This window comes from Pseudopodoces humilis, chromosome 27, assembly GCF_049639895.1.
Source record: "Pseudopodoces humilis isolate 2021_Gansu_Grassland_sample_001 chromosome 27, ASM4963989v1, whole genome shotgun sequence".
NCBI classification, from domain to species: domain Eukaryota; kingdom Metazoa; phylum Chordata; class Aves; order Passeriformes; family Paridae; genus Pseudopodoces; species Pseudopodoces humilis.
In genome coordinates, this window is record NC_142226.1 from 2,136,428 (window position 1) to 2,152,351 (window position 15,924).

General features: G+C 42.0%; 1 protein-coding gene across 2 annotated transcripts; it reads right to left on the minus strand.

Moving 5' to 3' along the window:
• Positions 1–1,431: 1,431 nt before the first annotated feature.
• Positions 1,432–14,582, minus strand: ZMPSTE24 (zinc metallopeptidase STE24). 2 transcript variants are annotated; one of them, XM_005529883.3, is made up of 10 exons: positions 14,452–14,582; positions 13,127–13,273; positions 11,625–11,711; positions 10,903–11,019; positions 10,436–10,588; positions 8,355–8,496; positions 5,853–6,013; positions 4,381–4,485; positions 3,543–3,686; positions 1,432–3,258 (listed from the first exon to the last, which is right to left on the minus strand). In XM_005529883.3, exons 1-10 carry the CDS (start codon positions 14,566–14,568, stop codon positions 3,034–3,036), a joined length of 1,398 nt encoding a protein of 465 aa, XP_005529940.1. In that variant the 5' UTR covers positions 14,569–14,582; the 3' UTR covers positions 1,432–3,033. The 2 variants fall into 2 exon arrangements, with proteins under 2 accessions (XP_005529940.1, XP_014114149.1); XM_014258674.2 differs by lacking the exon at positions 14,452–14,582 and adding an exon at positions 13,796–14,403.
• Positions 14,583–15,924: the final 1,342 nt, after the last annotated feature.

The window sequence follows — 15,924 nt, forward strand, 5'->3', positions numbered from 1 at the left end:
GGGACCTTAAAGCTCATCCTAAAACAAGGCCAAGGATACCTTCCACTATACCAGGTTGCTTCAAACCCTGTCCAACCCGGACACTTTCAGGGATGGGCCGCCACAGCTTCTCGGGGCAACCTGTGCCAATTGTCCTTCAGTAAAGAATTTCTTCATAATATCTGATCTAAATCTACCTTCCTTCAGCTTAAAGCCATCCCTCCCTGTCCTGTCTGTCACTCAGGGCTATTGTCCAAAGTCCCTCTCAGCTCTCTTGGAGCTCCTTTAGGTCCTGGGAGGAGCTCTAAGGTCTCCCTGGAGCCTTGTCCAGGTGACCACCCTCAGCTCTTCCAGCCTGTCTCCAGAGCAGAGGGGTTCCAGCATCTCTGTGGCCTCCTTTGGACTCATTCCAACAGGCCTTTCTTGTATTGGGGATACCAGAGCTGGAGCCACCATCCCTGCTGGGGATCAGCCCAGGGCACTTGTGTCTCTTGGCTGCCAGCACACGTTACCAGGACACATCAAGCTTCATGTTCACAAAGGATTCAGTTTTAGTCCTTCTGTCACCTTTCAAGATCTGGCACTTTTCCTCAGCATATCTTCTCTCAGGTTTCTACTTAGACCTGCAGGAAAAACTGCTAAGGCAGGAAACAGGAAGGCAAAGCTCCAGCCTTTGGACAGGACTCTGCTGGTGAATGCCCGGCAGTCCCACAGATGCCAGAGATGTTCTGCTCTAGGGTCCCTTGAGTACCTGAAGAGTATTTGCAAAAGGTAACAGACATCTAAATGCACACTCACTAATTTTCTTGCTTCTTTCCTTAAAACTGGTCATTTCCTGAAAGGGATGGTGGCTTTGTCATGAAACAGGTGCTGGCCACATGGCTGTATAGACACTGTGGGAGCATTCAGGTACCCAGGAAGGCAGAAGTTGCACAGGAAGATTTTGGTGTAATTTTGACCATTCTCAGGGAGACAGCAAGCATTTTGGGGCTATAGAAGCTCTGCAAGATGTAGCTGATGCACTCCAGCTGCCCAGTAGAAATGTGGGCAGGTAGAAGCTGAGCAGCACACACTGACAATTGCAGTACTGAGAAGCAACTTGTAGCAGAATGGAACCAAATCTGAAACCTTGTTCAGTAGTTATAGGTGACATCCAGCTAGAAGAACTGCAGAGATGACTAAGCACTGATGGGGGAGAAAAGGGTATAAGAGGCAATTGCTATAAAAATACCACCTTCACCTGTGAGCCAGGTATTTTAAATATTTCATGCTTCCATAGGAACTGGCATTTCCTTCATCTTCACACTTTAATCTCCTTTTGTTTGCATTTACAAACTCCTGAAATAGCCAGAAAATTCATTTTTGCATACAAGTTTTACCTAATGGATGAGACAAATGATTTTCTCAAAGCACACTTAACATGTTTTCCATAGTTTTACACCAGCCAACATCTCATTCAAAACTTGACACATTTATTCTTCTGAATTGATAGATTCAAGTTAATGCTTTTATTTTTGAGGGCCTTTTATTAAATACAGTTAACATGACAAATATAGGCTCTCCAGATTTGTAAAACTGTCTCCTAAATCCGTATCTGTAGTTTAGCTCCATATTTGTTGGGGTATAAACACAATTAGAATAAGGCATACAAAGGGCTTTCAGCAACATCTTGTTTCACCCAAGACATCATTGTGCCCATCATCTTATAAGGCATTTTTCCCTATGATCAGAAAAACAAATGTAAGCCAACAATAAAATATATGAGAATATTCCAACATGTGAAACAATGACAATTTGCTTTGATGACTTCTCTCTTTGTACAGAGCTGAGCAGAACTTTTTAATTTACTGCAGACAGAAAATCTGATTCATATATGGAGGATGTATATTCAGGCTGGTTAAAACATTTGTATGCACATGCAAACTTATATTTTACTTTTATTTTTACTTCAACAAAAGTAAATAGAATCCTATTTTTCATCAGAAAAGTCATAGATAATCAATGCTGAAGCCACTTCCATGTTTACCCACTTTGTTCTTCAATAACTGATGTGGGCAAACTGTTTCCTGGGCTTTTAATATCTAAGAATTTTTATATATAAGAACAGTGATGAAGAATAAATATGCCAACACTACTATTTCAGCTGGAATCAAATTAATGAAAAACCCTCAATGGAATGGAGGATAAGCCCCCTCAGAATCAAAGTGTGGCTCTGATACACTAGCTGAGCAACTGGACACTTCCATATACACAAAAAATCTAGGCAAAGTACAACAGAAATGGAGGAACTAAGGTGTGGAAAAAGAGAGAACAAGAGACAATTAGCAATTTTCTCAAATGTGTGGGTCCTGTTCTGATTCTCTGTAACATCCTTCCATACCCCAGCAGCACTGTGGGCAATAGGAGCAGCCTAATCCCACTACAATGCTAGTAAACACCACCTAGTGCTCATTTTCAAGGAAGACATGGTAAATTTTCTCAGCTATAATTCATCCTTCTTCCCGCACTTCAGAGAAAGTTTTTATTAAGCAGCATTTATCATTATGACAGACATGAATGCAGGAGAAAAGCCTACAGCTGCATTCAGCTTTTTAAAACACTGGCAAGCACAAGTATCATTATACAGGAAATCAAGTCACCCAAAGCCTCTTCACTGTGAAGAGGGTGAGACTGGGAAGGTTCACAGAGTGCTGAGAATAGAAAAAGGATCAAAAGCAATGTTCAAGGCATACACAAACTGAAGAAAAAGGTGCTTTGAAGTCTACACTTGTTTTCCTCCCTTTAAAAGTCTATACTATGATATGGAAATAAAAGTCAGTGTGGCGGGTGTGGGGGAAGGTCTTCACCCAGCACTTGTTCTAAATTATGTTCCACAGTTTTGTTTTTGTTAAAAATAAGTAATTTATAATTTAATACCTGTTTCAGGATACTCAGATCTGTGGTGCTGTTAACAGCGCACTTAATTTGCATTATCTATTTAAAAAAAATTAAAAAGCAGCTCTGAACTTTGCTTCTGAGATGGAAGCACTGTCTCTGAACCAGCAATCACTGCTGTCACTCTTGTTTTGCATCTTTCAAGGCCTGAAGTCTTTCTAAAAGGGGTGGGTGGGAGTAATGCCACATTGAAAAGATCCAGTCAGAAACAGGGAATCCTAAATTATCTTTGTTTAGCTTGATCAAAGCAGAATATAGGTCTTTAGCCTTCCCAAGTTCCTTGGCAAATGCATCTGCTTGAAACTCAAATCTTCGGCTTAATACAGTCAAACAAAATGAGAGAACCTGTGGAGAGAAATGCATTAAAAATTATTTTAAAATTCAGCTCTCTGCAGATTCCTTCAGTGCCAGTAAATACCACATCTAGCTTCCCACATCCCACACGTCGCTGTGGCTGCAGACTGATCTCACTAAGCTTTATCCAAGCCACACCAGAAACTGGGAGTGCTACCCAACATGCAGCACTAAGCCTGATTATCAATACAGCCCCTTCAACCTTCCCCTGACAAAACAGAATCATTACTTAAATAGGATGATACTTCAGTGCCTATGTCTTGAAAACAATTTACCTCATTGTAAGGTGAAAAAATGAACTGGAAAATAATCATCAAGCCTATCAGGGTAGGCTGGGTGTCATAGAAACCAAATGCAGCAAAGAGTTCTTTTTGACCAATTAGCACAGCAAACAAGAAGAAGCAAAGGAAGGAATTCATCTGGAGAAAAGAAAAAAAAACATTCTTGATTAGGGTAAGTCATTACATAACATCACATTATAAATTTGCACATGGATGCCACTGTAAAAAAAAAAAAAATAGATTACTTTTGAACTAATATACAGAGAGGAACAAACAGTCGGTCTTTACCCGCTTTCTGAAAATGCAGCAGTAGAAGAGCCATTATTTTCTGTCAGTGAGCAAAAAACAAGTAATGAAGGGAGATGAAAAGGCAAGAAGTGAGGAGGGAGTATGGGATAGAACCCATCTCCTTGGAATTAAGCATGGGTTCTGAAAAGTTTAAAGCTAAACAAAATGTATCTGTGCTGTGTTGTGCTTCTGTTCCTGGAAACAATCCGTGCTTCCATCTAAGCTGTGCAGGGTCGTGTACAAGCATTGTGCTTGCCTGGCTTTTCAGAGCCAAGAGGCAGGACCATGCCTTAGCAAGTTTTCTAGAGAGAGTGATTAGCTATCCAAGTGGTCGTTTGGTCTTTTTAGAGTAAAATGGAAGGTTCCAGAATATTGTTTGTTATTGAAACAGGAGCAACAGAAAAGAAGGATGGCTGTGATCCAGACCAGCTCTCTGTCACACAGTGTATCAGGTGAATGTACACTAACAAATCTGGAAGAGGGCATTTGGAAACAGCTGTAATTACAGATGCTCCAGGGAAAAAACCAGTTTAAAATAACTTACCTGGCTGATGATTATATTTTTGACAGTATGACCTAGTTTCCAGTGACCCAATTCATGACCGAGTACAGCCAGAACTTCTTCATTTTTACATCCTTGTTTCTTATTCTGAGGGAATAACAAAGCAGAAGTATTGTCAGGTATGTCTGAACACAACCAAATAAATTTTACTCATTTGCTTTTTCCTTGATCACTTAAGTGTCCCTAGATCAGGCCATTCCCTCTAATACCAGAAACACACACATATAACTTCTTGCTGAGATTTTTTCACAAAGATACTTAAAGGAATATAATCTTTTAAGGTTAAGAAGATTTCTACTATGAGGTGGTGTTCCCTTATTTCTGTGTATGCAGACTGATGCAAACCTGAAAGGACACTGGAAGATTTGCCTTCCAAACACTCTCCTATCCCTTCTCATCCTGTTTCTTTACTCAAGGAAAGCATTACACTGGAAACAGGTATTCAGAGCTGCAGACTTTCAGAGGAGAATTCAAAGCAGAGCCCTGTTTCTACTTTCCTTCAACACTTAACATGTACCCTTCCTCCCAAGGCAGTACTGCTCCTTTTAAAAAGAACTGTCCTCTTCAAAAAGCCCTATATAGCCTTAAAGCTATAATTAGGAAGGACATCTGCACCTTCAAAGATCCATTAGCAAGTCAGAAGCAAACACAAAGGCTGAAGAACCTGTTGAAATGGAATACAGACTCTCATTATGACTAGATCAGGTGAGCTCAACATCCTCTCCTCTCACCACCCACTTCTTGTATTTTCCAAACAAAACCCTGGGCACCACTACCGTGGTGTCAAGGAACAGAAGCTGGACTGAACAACAATCTAGACATTGGCCTAACCTTGCACAAGGCCATTTGTTTTTCTCAGAATAACTCCTTCAGGTTATTCAGAAAGTATTCTATTAGCTTTAGTCATTGTCATACCCTTCTGAGGCCACAACAGCTGTTCCAGCAGACTCATGATGTGCAGCTGCACTTCAAAGGAGAGGCCAGTGCCAGGCCACCATCCTGTTCTTGACCAGGGCATGGGAGGATGCACATGTGCACTCTATCTGTGCCTCCCACACCAAAAACTGCATGCAGTAAAAGGCATGCAAATGACACACTAAGAATTAAAAGTATTTCCTTCAAAGGGAAGCTTTGTTATGGCAGTCCCAAAAGATGATGAGCTAAAACCCTGAACAGGTCCCTTATTCAAAGAATTATAGGGAAGATCTAGTTTTTACATGCAGGGAACTAATGTTTTGCTAAATGCCCTGTGGGTTTTGACAGTCTTTGGTGCTATCTGCACAACTCACACAGCCCCAGAAATTCCAATTAGCAAACCAGGCATACTTTGGTGTTGAAATCATTAGGGTTTGGGTTTTAGCAACTAACTCAGGACCTTTAAAATACATTAGAAAACACAAGGGAATATCTCACCAAGAAATTAATATAAACAACACAATGAAGGAAAAGCTCACTTTGGTTTTAGACTTTGTTTCTTCATTCTCACCATCTTCTCCTTCTGCTGGTTCTTTGTTCAAAGCAGAATAGTCTTCCAGGAGTGTGTCGAAGAGTACTATCCGCTTATTCTTGAAGAATCCATAGAAATAAGCATTGCTATGGGAGGAACGCTTAGAACCTGATGGGGAAAATTTAAAGACTGAATAATAATTTAAATCTGAATAATCCCATGCACTGACAAACACAGACCAGATTCTTCCAGAGGAATTCTCAGAATCCCCAAATGAACAGTAGCCAAACTCAAGCAGATCTGTTTGGAAGCTGAGGCATATTCTAAAATCTAAGCAATGATGACTCCCATAGAGAAATGTAGCATGTAATCACTAAAAGCACTAAAACCATAAGAGCAGTTGTAAACATCTAATATCCAAGAAGAAAATCAAATTCTATTGCAATTTCAGATTTAGAGTGGAAAGAGCATTCTACACTGACACGGCTCCAGGCAAAGAACCTGTGCCAAGTTATGTAGAATTCTTTCAAATGTGCCAGCAAAAATGAACGGAAACAGATAAATATGAAGACTTTAGAAACAGATAAGAAGAGATGAATTACAGATAACACAGTTCCTCAATACTATTTTTGTTTGCAATAGGCCATTTTGTACAGCTACCTTTATCTAGATCAGGTCAGTCATGGATTGTTTCTGCTGTCAATAAACCTAGGCCCAAGAAACTCATCTCTTTCCATGAAATGTGGAGAATTTCAGTTGATTAAAAATCTTATTTTTTCTTATGGACAGCAGCTGTTGCAACATCAGGATTGAAAACTGTCTCTATGAGAGCAGAAGAGGAATCCCCTGGGTTTTTTGCAGCAAAGGGTAAGTTGGAAGGCACCTGCCCTAAAACACTCAGTATAAATGTATGAACTGCATAAACCTCTTAGGACACAAATATCCATTGTTCCACTGGAAGTCAACCTGCAGATGGTCGTTGTGACCTTCAGCATCAAACCACAACACATTAACAGAGGAAGACACTGGTCAGAGTATGACGCCTCAGCATCTGGTCCCTTCCCAGTGAAGAAATCTGAATAGCAACAGGATAGTAAGGTTTCCTTTCATCTGTATGCAATAAAAACCTTCATCCTTCACTAAATGTTGGTGTAGAAAAAACCTTTGTAATCTGCCTCTTACAGAATGAACTCTGAAGGTAAAGGACTTGGTGGCACATTTTACTAAGAAGTTAGTTCTAGAGCGGGAAGAGCCAAAAGAGAATGCAGAAAAACACCAGTAAAAAGATGATGTTTCCACATTCAATCACCTGTGTCAAAAGGGAATGGTGCTGGCTTAACATTCTTAAGAATTCTACCAAAAAAAAAAAAAAAATTGAAGTGGGGAGGGGGTGAGGAGGGGCAGTATTTGGAGGTTTGGCAGCCTCCACTGCAGCCCCCTGCCACTTAAGCAGACATGCTGAGGTCAGTGCAGGACACTGCACAAGGGCTGCAGGACCAACAACTGGTTCATGGTACTTTTCCCATTGTTAAAAGCTGGTACACAGCCAGCAATGTATTTGGGGAAACTGCAGCACAAACCTCTGCACTGACTCTCAAGCTTGAAAAGCTTTAGCTCAGCTTGAAAAGAGAAGAGTTTCATGTGTCCCAAGTGTGTCAGTGGTTCTGAGCAGCACTGAGGGATGACACCGGCAGGATTTGACCAGTCCAAAGCTTTGAGTCACAGCTTCTAGGCTAGATAAAGCCTTTACCACCCTCTCCAACAGCAAACTTCTATCATTTTAGGTCTTTATGCAATCTCATACTGCTTTCACAAAGTAAATAAAAACACCTCTGAGCCTCACGGGTGGTGCACAAACCAAAAAATATTTGGGAAAGCCCCTGAAATCAAGTTCAGACAGGAGCAAAATAAGTAATAGTGGAAATGTCAAACAGTAAAGTACTCCATGAACATGGAATTGAAGTTACATGGCAGCTGACATGCTCCATGCTATATTCCATGACCTGAGAAAAAAAGATGAGAAAGTCAGTATTAGAAAGTGAAAAAAATTAGTCTCAAGTAGAAGGTGTGAGACCATCCAGATACAGTATAAGAAACCATCCCTGTGAACATCTCAAGAAGTAGGTATTTTTAATTTTCAATACTTTTTCAATTGTTTTACCAAGGACTTTGAGACAAGGCTAAACTGAGACTAGAAAAATTAAAAAGCTATTGCCTTTGTTTCACAGTTCTAAAATTGTAATCTTGAATTCTTTTGTGCTTCCACTCCTGACTGAGCTGTGTATTTCCACTCCACAGACCCAGGAAAATGCTTCCAACCAGAGGATGAGTTCAGGCTGTGAACTGAGCTTCAGGAAAAAGACCAGGAAAATGCTACAGACCTTGGCTAGTATTGCAGTATCTGAGTAACGCAAGCAACAGCCCTACTACAGCATCCACAATCAATGCTAAAACCCCACACATTTAAAATGACAAAGCCTTTTTATTTAAAAAAATAACAAAGCCTCACCTTCAACAACATACACCTTAGTCAATGGGAAGTCAATGCTCTTTGCCATTGTTTCAATTTGCTGCTTGAGCTCTCCCTCCGGAAGCGGAATGAATTTATCAAACAAAGGTGCAATATAGTCTGCATAGATTGTAACAAGCACCTGCAAACACATGCAGATATTAACAACAGGGCATGCAAATGTGTTTACTACTAAAGGTGGAACAAAAAGTTCCAAAAGAGGGCACAATTTCAGAAAAAACACTTGGGAAAGCTTCCTGTATGAAGTGGGATCTAGAGCCAGGCTCTCTATGGGCTGCTTTGTCTGGTGGCCAGTCCACAGTTCAGCAAACTGTGCACAAACCACCTACACAGCCTACATCAACACCTTGAGCAGAACTGGTGTGAACAGTGCAGAGGACAAGGCCTCTGGGCAGCTGGGAGCTCATCATTGCCAAGCTGTCACTTCCATGCACTACACCAATCCTGGAAAACTCTGAAGTGTTTCATACTCAGCTGCAGACATGAAGGAACCAGGAGATAGAAGAAGTGGGACTAATTCCTACTAACTTGCAAAACAACTGTTTAAAAAGAGGCAAGAAATTTCATGTCCCCTCTTTTCTTTCCATGTCCCAGTTGACTGCAGGGCTGAGGCAGCTGTCTGCCTGATACCTCCGGCTCCACAATGACTAACAGCCTTGACCTAAAACCATCACTACAGTGCACCTGCATCTTTTCAAACTAGCATCAGCTGCAGCCCAGTTGAGAAAGCCAGAACTAGAATAAAGTGATGGAAAGGAAAACTGAACTTCCTTTCCTCACAGTCTGGATCACCACAAAATTATTTTTATTTATTTTTTTAAAAAGTTTAAATTCTGGTTAGCAAAAAAGGAACAGGATGTGAGAGGCAAATGGACATCAATATTAACTTCAAAATTATCTTGATACGTTTTATTTCACTGAAAAAAAGTATGTGGAGTTTTGACAGTGTGTGCACTGTTGAAAAAGTTCAATGAAATCGAAAATCAGAAAAACTGACTTTTGCAAATTCACAGCAAGCGAGGGCATAAATATAAAACACCACTAAAAATGAGTTATTTTTGTTACTGCAATTTTTAGGGGCTTAAACCTCTGCAGATATTTTGCAGAAAGTGTAGAAGGGTATTTCATAAAGTAGAAATCAGCTTTTCGGTCCATACTAGTGTTTCAGACCATATAGCATGTGGGGACTAATTTTAAGGTTTTATCTCAGATCTCTGTGCAATGCCTTGATATCAGCAGGCATAACAGACTAGTAGGAGGATGCAACTCTGATTACAGAGGTATGGAACTGGAATTTTTCCCTAAACCAGGCTCTAAAGGGTAAATCTAATACCTCATAGGATGATTTTGCATTTCAAAGGCTGTTAAAACACATTAAGGCCTAAAATTCTATAAAATTGCAATGAGGTGGCAACACACCAATTGTCTAAGCATGCACTTAACCGTCAGGGGTGGAGAGGGCCCAGAGTAGAAGAGTGAGCCAGGAGTGCTAAGTGTTCTTTCAATACGGAAGTTTGCAGCTCTGCCACGACGTTTCATTTTCTAGCTTTTGTTGTATAAAAGATAGACCAACCCCTGTTATATCTAGTTCTAAAGTATCTGTAGCACCTCAGGACAAAATCTATGTGGACAGCTCAGCAGGAAGGTGCAGGCAGAGCAAAAATAAAATACTAGTTTGTGATAGGAGAGTGAGAGAGAAGAACACGGCTTCAGCTGCACATGTTCTGGTTCTCACCTCTATACTTGTGAGAAAGGAAAACCAATCACCATATAGTATTTCCAGTACCTATTCTAAAGCTTTATCAGTGCTTATCTTTCAATTGCTGAAGACACTCCATTACTAAATAGATTAGATATAGATGACAATAATGTAGACAACTAATATGAGCTATTATTCCTGAACAAGTACATTGAGAGCAAGACACTCTGTTAAAGTTTGTAGACATTAAAATCCCCAGGAGATTTAGATTTTTCTTCATTTCCTTTCAGCCGTGTTCAGCATGCTGAGCCATGCCAGTAAGCTGGAGTCTGAAGAAACCCAAACATCCTTTCATACTCACCAAGGAAACAACTAACGTGAAGAGCCAGGCATAGATAAAAAAGTAGTCTCCCCCTATTTTAATAATGTAAAGCAGAAGGGATGTCACTGGCAACAGAATACACTGAGTCACAACAAACTTCTTGATAGCATCCTTAAAAAAAAAACTCAGCGTCTGCAAAGAAAGGATAAATTATATCAGTGATATATCAATGTAAATATTACATGCCACTCTGGTTAGTGAACTGATCCCTTCAGTTAAGACAAATGGCAAAACAGCAATGCCAGTGTCATAAGAAAATCAGAGTCATTCAAAGAGGAGCTCCCCTAGTAGCTCCTTACAACCACACAGACTCAAGCCCATGTAGATGCACTCTTCCTTAGTAAGGCCTGACCCAAACCATTATTTTGTGTTGCACATTCATTAAAGGACCAGCCTATCTAAACAATCTGAACCAATTTGGTCAGTACAAGTGCTCTCTGCATTACCTGTTGATTGAAGCCATGTTTCTCTTCTATGACAAATGTATTATATAAACTCCACGGGAGACCAGTCACTGCACTGAAGAGTGTTGCAAGCAGCAGAAATACCAATGACTGAACAATCTAAAAAACAAAACAAAACCACCTGATATTTACTGATCCATACAAACAAATATTCTGGGTGTTAAAAATGGCTTTTAGGTCAGTGGTTTAACTGAAACTGGTTAGGAGATGATGCTGTATAAATTCACAGAATTAGCTTGTACATGATGACTAATTATTGCTCACTATAATAGCTTACTAAGGATTTGGAACACAAATTTGGATACATGCCTCATCTACAGCACAAAGGTAACAGAAGCAGTAGACTCAAATTTCTTACCCTTTCAGTGTGCAGGTAGATCAATTCTAGGATTAGTAAAAAGGAAACACTCAAATAAAGAGCTCCCAAAACCCCACCCCACCACCTCATTTGACTCAATCAGATACCAGACTTTGCTTTCAACATATAAGGCTGTTTTAATTAGTAAGCTAATTTAAAAGCAAGCTATTTCACTGTTACCAGTTCTCAGAATCACACAGTCATTGTGTGCACCAGGAAATATGTGTTATTTTTACTGTGTTACAGCTTAGCTAAATCTAACTTTTAACTAAATACCAATTTAAAAATAAAAATTATTATTGCAGTAGGGACAAAATACTTTCAAAGAAATTTAAAGCCTACTTACTTCATATTCTGGTCCAAACCCAGCACGGCCAGAGATCTGACCAGACAGTTTCCACAGAAAAGGAATTCCTCCACAGAGGAGAATCATCTTAAAAACAAAACCACATACCACAGAGGCAGTATGAAACACACTGTCATCTTAGTCTACTAAAATTTCAGTATAATAAGAACCTGTTAAAGGTGAATAAGACAAGTTTTATAATTAGCTTTCTGCCACCCCTCTGATCTTGACAAGTGATAAAACAAGCCTGGAATATCTGGCAATAATTAATTTTTACTTTAAAGAAGTAGAGAGCAGATAATTATTTTTTTTTCCTGTGAAATACTAGCATATTTCCAAGCCTATTTTCTGTAGACTTTGCAGCTGTATTGGCTCAGACATAAAGTGTATCTTCAGAAGACCTTAAAGCCCGTGTGCCCTGCGGTTGTATGTATGTATGAATGTATGTATATATATATATATATATATACACATGTATGTATGTATATATGTATATATATATATATATGTAAAAATACACATATATCCATATGTCTTGCAGAGGAGCTGCCCTCCTCTCCTAGAGCAGAAGTTCACCTGCATTCCCTGCCCAGAGAAAAACCCAGTTCCACTTTCAGTACTGGAGTTGCTACAGATATTTTGAAGAAAGCTTCATGGTCTCCTCCCTGTGTCTGCTCCCAGCATCTCCTGCCATACTGGCTGCCAAGGAACAAGGAGTGAACATTTGGGGTACACCACCACCAAAGAAATGCCAAGCTAGAGCTATTGAAGCAAGTGCTCATGGCAGCTCATAGCCAGGCCTAGCATTTCTCATACAGCTCAACTTGTAAATATCTCATATTTGCTTTCTTAGCAACTGATGCATCACTATATGTATAAATCAATTTTTTTACTTTGCAATGCCAAGCACCTCAGGATTCCTTTTTGTGCTACTGGTGAGCAATGCATTTCAGAAGTGAGTTAGAAGAGGTTTCTCTTCTCCTAAGACTGTAAATCACACACATAAATATTTTGTTCTAACAGTTCTGTTTTTTCATCTATGTAAATGTTACTTGCTCAGTGTAATTCTTCTTATACTTCAGAAGTACCCACTGGTACGCTCTGTTCTCACAGGCTGCTCTTTTTACATTCTACTTAAATTCTATCCAAAAATTAAAGTAGTTGCATTCCTCCAAACACAGGGAAAAGTCTGTATTTTAACAATTTAAAATAACTCTCATATTGCTTAATTATTTTGCAGTGGAAACTACTATAGAATATAATTAAAATGTAAGCTAATGTAGTTGTGAAGCATGACTCAGCACTGCTGAAAGAAATTACATGCTTTCTGAATAATTACTTGTTTTTGTATAGCAAATACAGCTACAAACAAAAACAGAATGTAAATTTCAGTGTTTGCTGTAAGACACCAGAATGCCAATGGTTCAGCTGCATGTGATCACTAAGAACCAAAGCACTTCACAGTTTGAGTACATGAAAAATATCATATGAAAGGTACTCACAGTGCCCTCAACCTCTGAATAGAGGCCTGACCAAAAGCTGAAAGTACTTTTGTCCAGCTGATAGAGACGAGATTTTTCAAATGTTTCTGAGTCCATGATCTGTCCCAGTTCCTGTGGTACATGTGTTGTTGTTCTATACACCCGCCTCTGAAAAATTGAAGACAAAACTTAAAGTCTACACCTAATATTTTAAAGCAGATAAATAAGATTTAAGAGTAACACATAAAATGATCCCATGGGCCAACACAGAAAGTTAAAAAATAAAGGAAAAACAACACACAAAGGAACAAATATTCCTAAATTCCAGTTTTCTATCAAGTTCTAAATATAAAACTGCAGCATAATTATTATGATGTAACCAGGAACTGAATTGCTGGCTTAATAACTTATTTTGAGTAGTTCAAATACAGATCACACAAGCTGATTTTTCCTCAGGATGTTACTGCACCAGTTAGCGACTAAGCTGATTTTGAATGAAAACACCAGATCCTCCCGTGCAAACCATGTGACTTCACCACAATGCAGACCTACAGAGTGACTGCACAAACGAGGTGTTCTTTCATTTTCAGTAAAGAACTTGCCACTTGAAAATTTTTTAAGACTAAAAGCCTTTTTCCTCAGCTGTCTTGTTTCAGTATACTTATCCGTTGTCTAAGGAAAAGCTCCTACCCTTTGTCATTTCAAAACACATTCTCCCCTGTCCGGGGCATCAGGCTGCACGGTCCCCGATCGCAGGGCTCAGACACCTGTCTGTGTGTGGAGATGCGGCTGGCAGGCGACAGCCGGGACCTGACCAAAGGGACACTCCGTCCTCTGTGTCGTATTCTGCAATAAGAAGCGAGGGCTGGGATGTGCCTTCCAGGGTGGCCATCGCTCGGAGGCTGCCCAGGCATCGCCTGCTCGGGGAGGTGCTGAATGACAGCCTATGCAGCGCTTGTAGCGCTTCCTTCCTCTTTCCTTCACCGGTTAAACTGACGTTATTTCAACTCACGCGTTTCCTCATTTTTGCTCATTCCGCTCTCTCTCAGCTGTCCCGGGGAGGAGGACCGAGCTGCTGAGGTGCAGAGCCGCCGGTGACCCTACCGCGCTCACCCAAGCCGCACTGGGAGCGTTCCCACCATCCTGAGGCCGCGCCCCGGGACAGGGCCGAGCCCTCCACAGGCAGGGGACAGGCCCCCCATCGCTCGGCTTCGGCTCCAGCCCCGGCCACGGCTCCGGACCTGGTCCCGGACACTCTCCACGTGAGGCCGGGCCGGGCCGGGCACAGCCCCGTCCCGCCAGCGACCGTTCCCGCCAGCCACCGTCCCCGCCAGAGCCTCACCGACCTGCCGGTGCGCCAGAAAAGCCTCCCAGAGGTAGACGGCCCACGAGAAGAGCAGGACGGAGCAGAAGATGCGGCGCTCAGCCGGCAGCTCTGCCCACAGGTCGCCGGACAGCGCCATAGCCGCTCCACCCGCCGCACGCTGCGGCGCCGCCTGGCGGCCGGAGGAACCGAGGGCGGGGCGGCAGTGAGGGGCGGCGGCGGCGGGCTCCGTGAGGGGCTCCGTGAGGGGCGGTGGGCTCCGTGAGGGGCGGCCCTGAGGGGCGGCAGCGGTGGGCTCCGTGAGGGGCAGCCGGCTCCGTGAGGGACGGCGGTAGCGGCGGGCTCCGTGAGGGGCGGCCCTGGGGGGCGGCGGCGGCGGGCTCCGGGAGGGGCTCCGTGCGGGGCGGCCCTGAGGGGCGGCGGCGGCGGGCTCCGTGAGGGGCAGCCCTGAGGGGCAGTGGCGGCGGGCTCCGTGAGGGGCGGCCGGCTGCGTGAAGTAGGGCGGCAGCGGCGGGCTCCGTTGAGGGGCGGCGGCGGAGGGCTGTGCGGTGGGCTCTGGCTCAGCTCTGCCCGGCACGGCTCCGCCCGGCACGGCTCGGCCATCCCGGTCAAGCACGTGTGTGTATCAGCACAGCGAGGATGGGGGAAGACGTTTGGATTATTTTTCTTCAGTATAAATTACTCAGACTGCGCACAATAACGCATATAAAGCCTCGTTAGTACTTGTCCAAAACCTTTTACAGAAACACTAAGAGAAGTACAGAAATTAACACTGACTACTGCAGTACTTACTGATTTATTTAAAGCCGAAACGCGCACGTCAGATTTGGTCTGTGTAATGCTCCGTGAGGACAGCACGGCGCTGCTGGAATCCAGAGCCCGCCCGGCAGATGGGGACAAGAGAGCCATGCAGAGCACAGGGACTGCCTAATTGACAAAGATGCAGTAAGAGGGCTGTTAACGTTTAGCCACTTCTAGATGTGGCATTTTAGTACCAGTCACTTATCTAATTTCTACCAGCATAAAGTGTAACAGAACGTGTCTGTGGATTTTTAGTCATTAATTTTTAATAAAATAACACCAACTTAATGTTCTCATTATCTATCAGTTACCTATTTTTTTTTTTAATATATAGAAGAATGACCTGTCAAATATATTGAAACTCAGCGTTTTCTGTAATGTAATATATCCCTGCAGAAGAACAGGGTAGATGAGGAAGTGCTGTTGGCTCTGCTGCAAGCTCTGCTGGAAAGAGAGAAGTCAGTCTGGAAGGTCTGTCATTGTAAAGGTATTTACAGGTTTTTATCACCCACGGAACATGGCAGGGCAGCCCAAAGGCTTGGAGAGTTTAGGCATGCACAACCAATAAATATGTTTTTGTCCTATAAAATCCACACACTCGAAGACAACAATTTTAAAAATGGAAGCAACATTCCCTATGAAATGTGTTTTCTGAGGTATCTACTCTTCACATTCAGAATAATTTTTTTTGGAA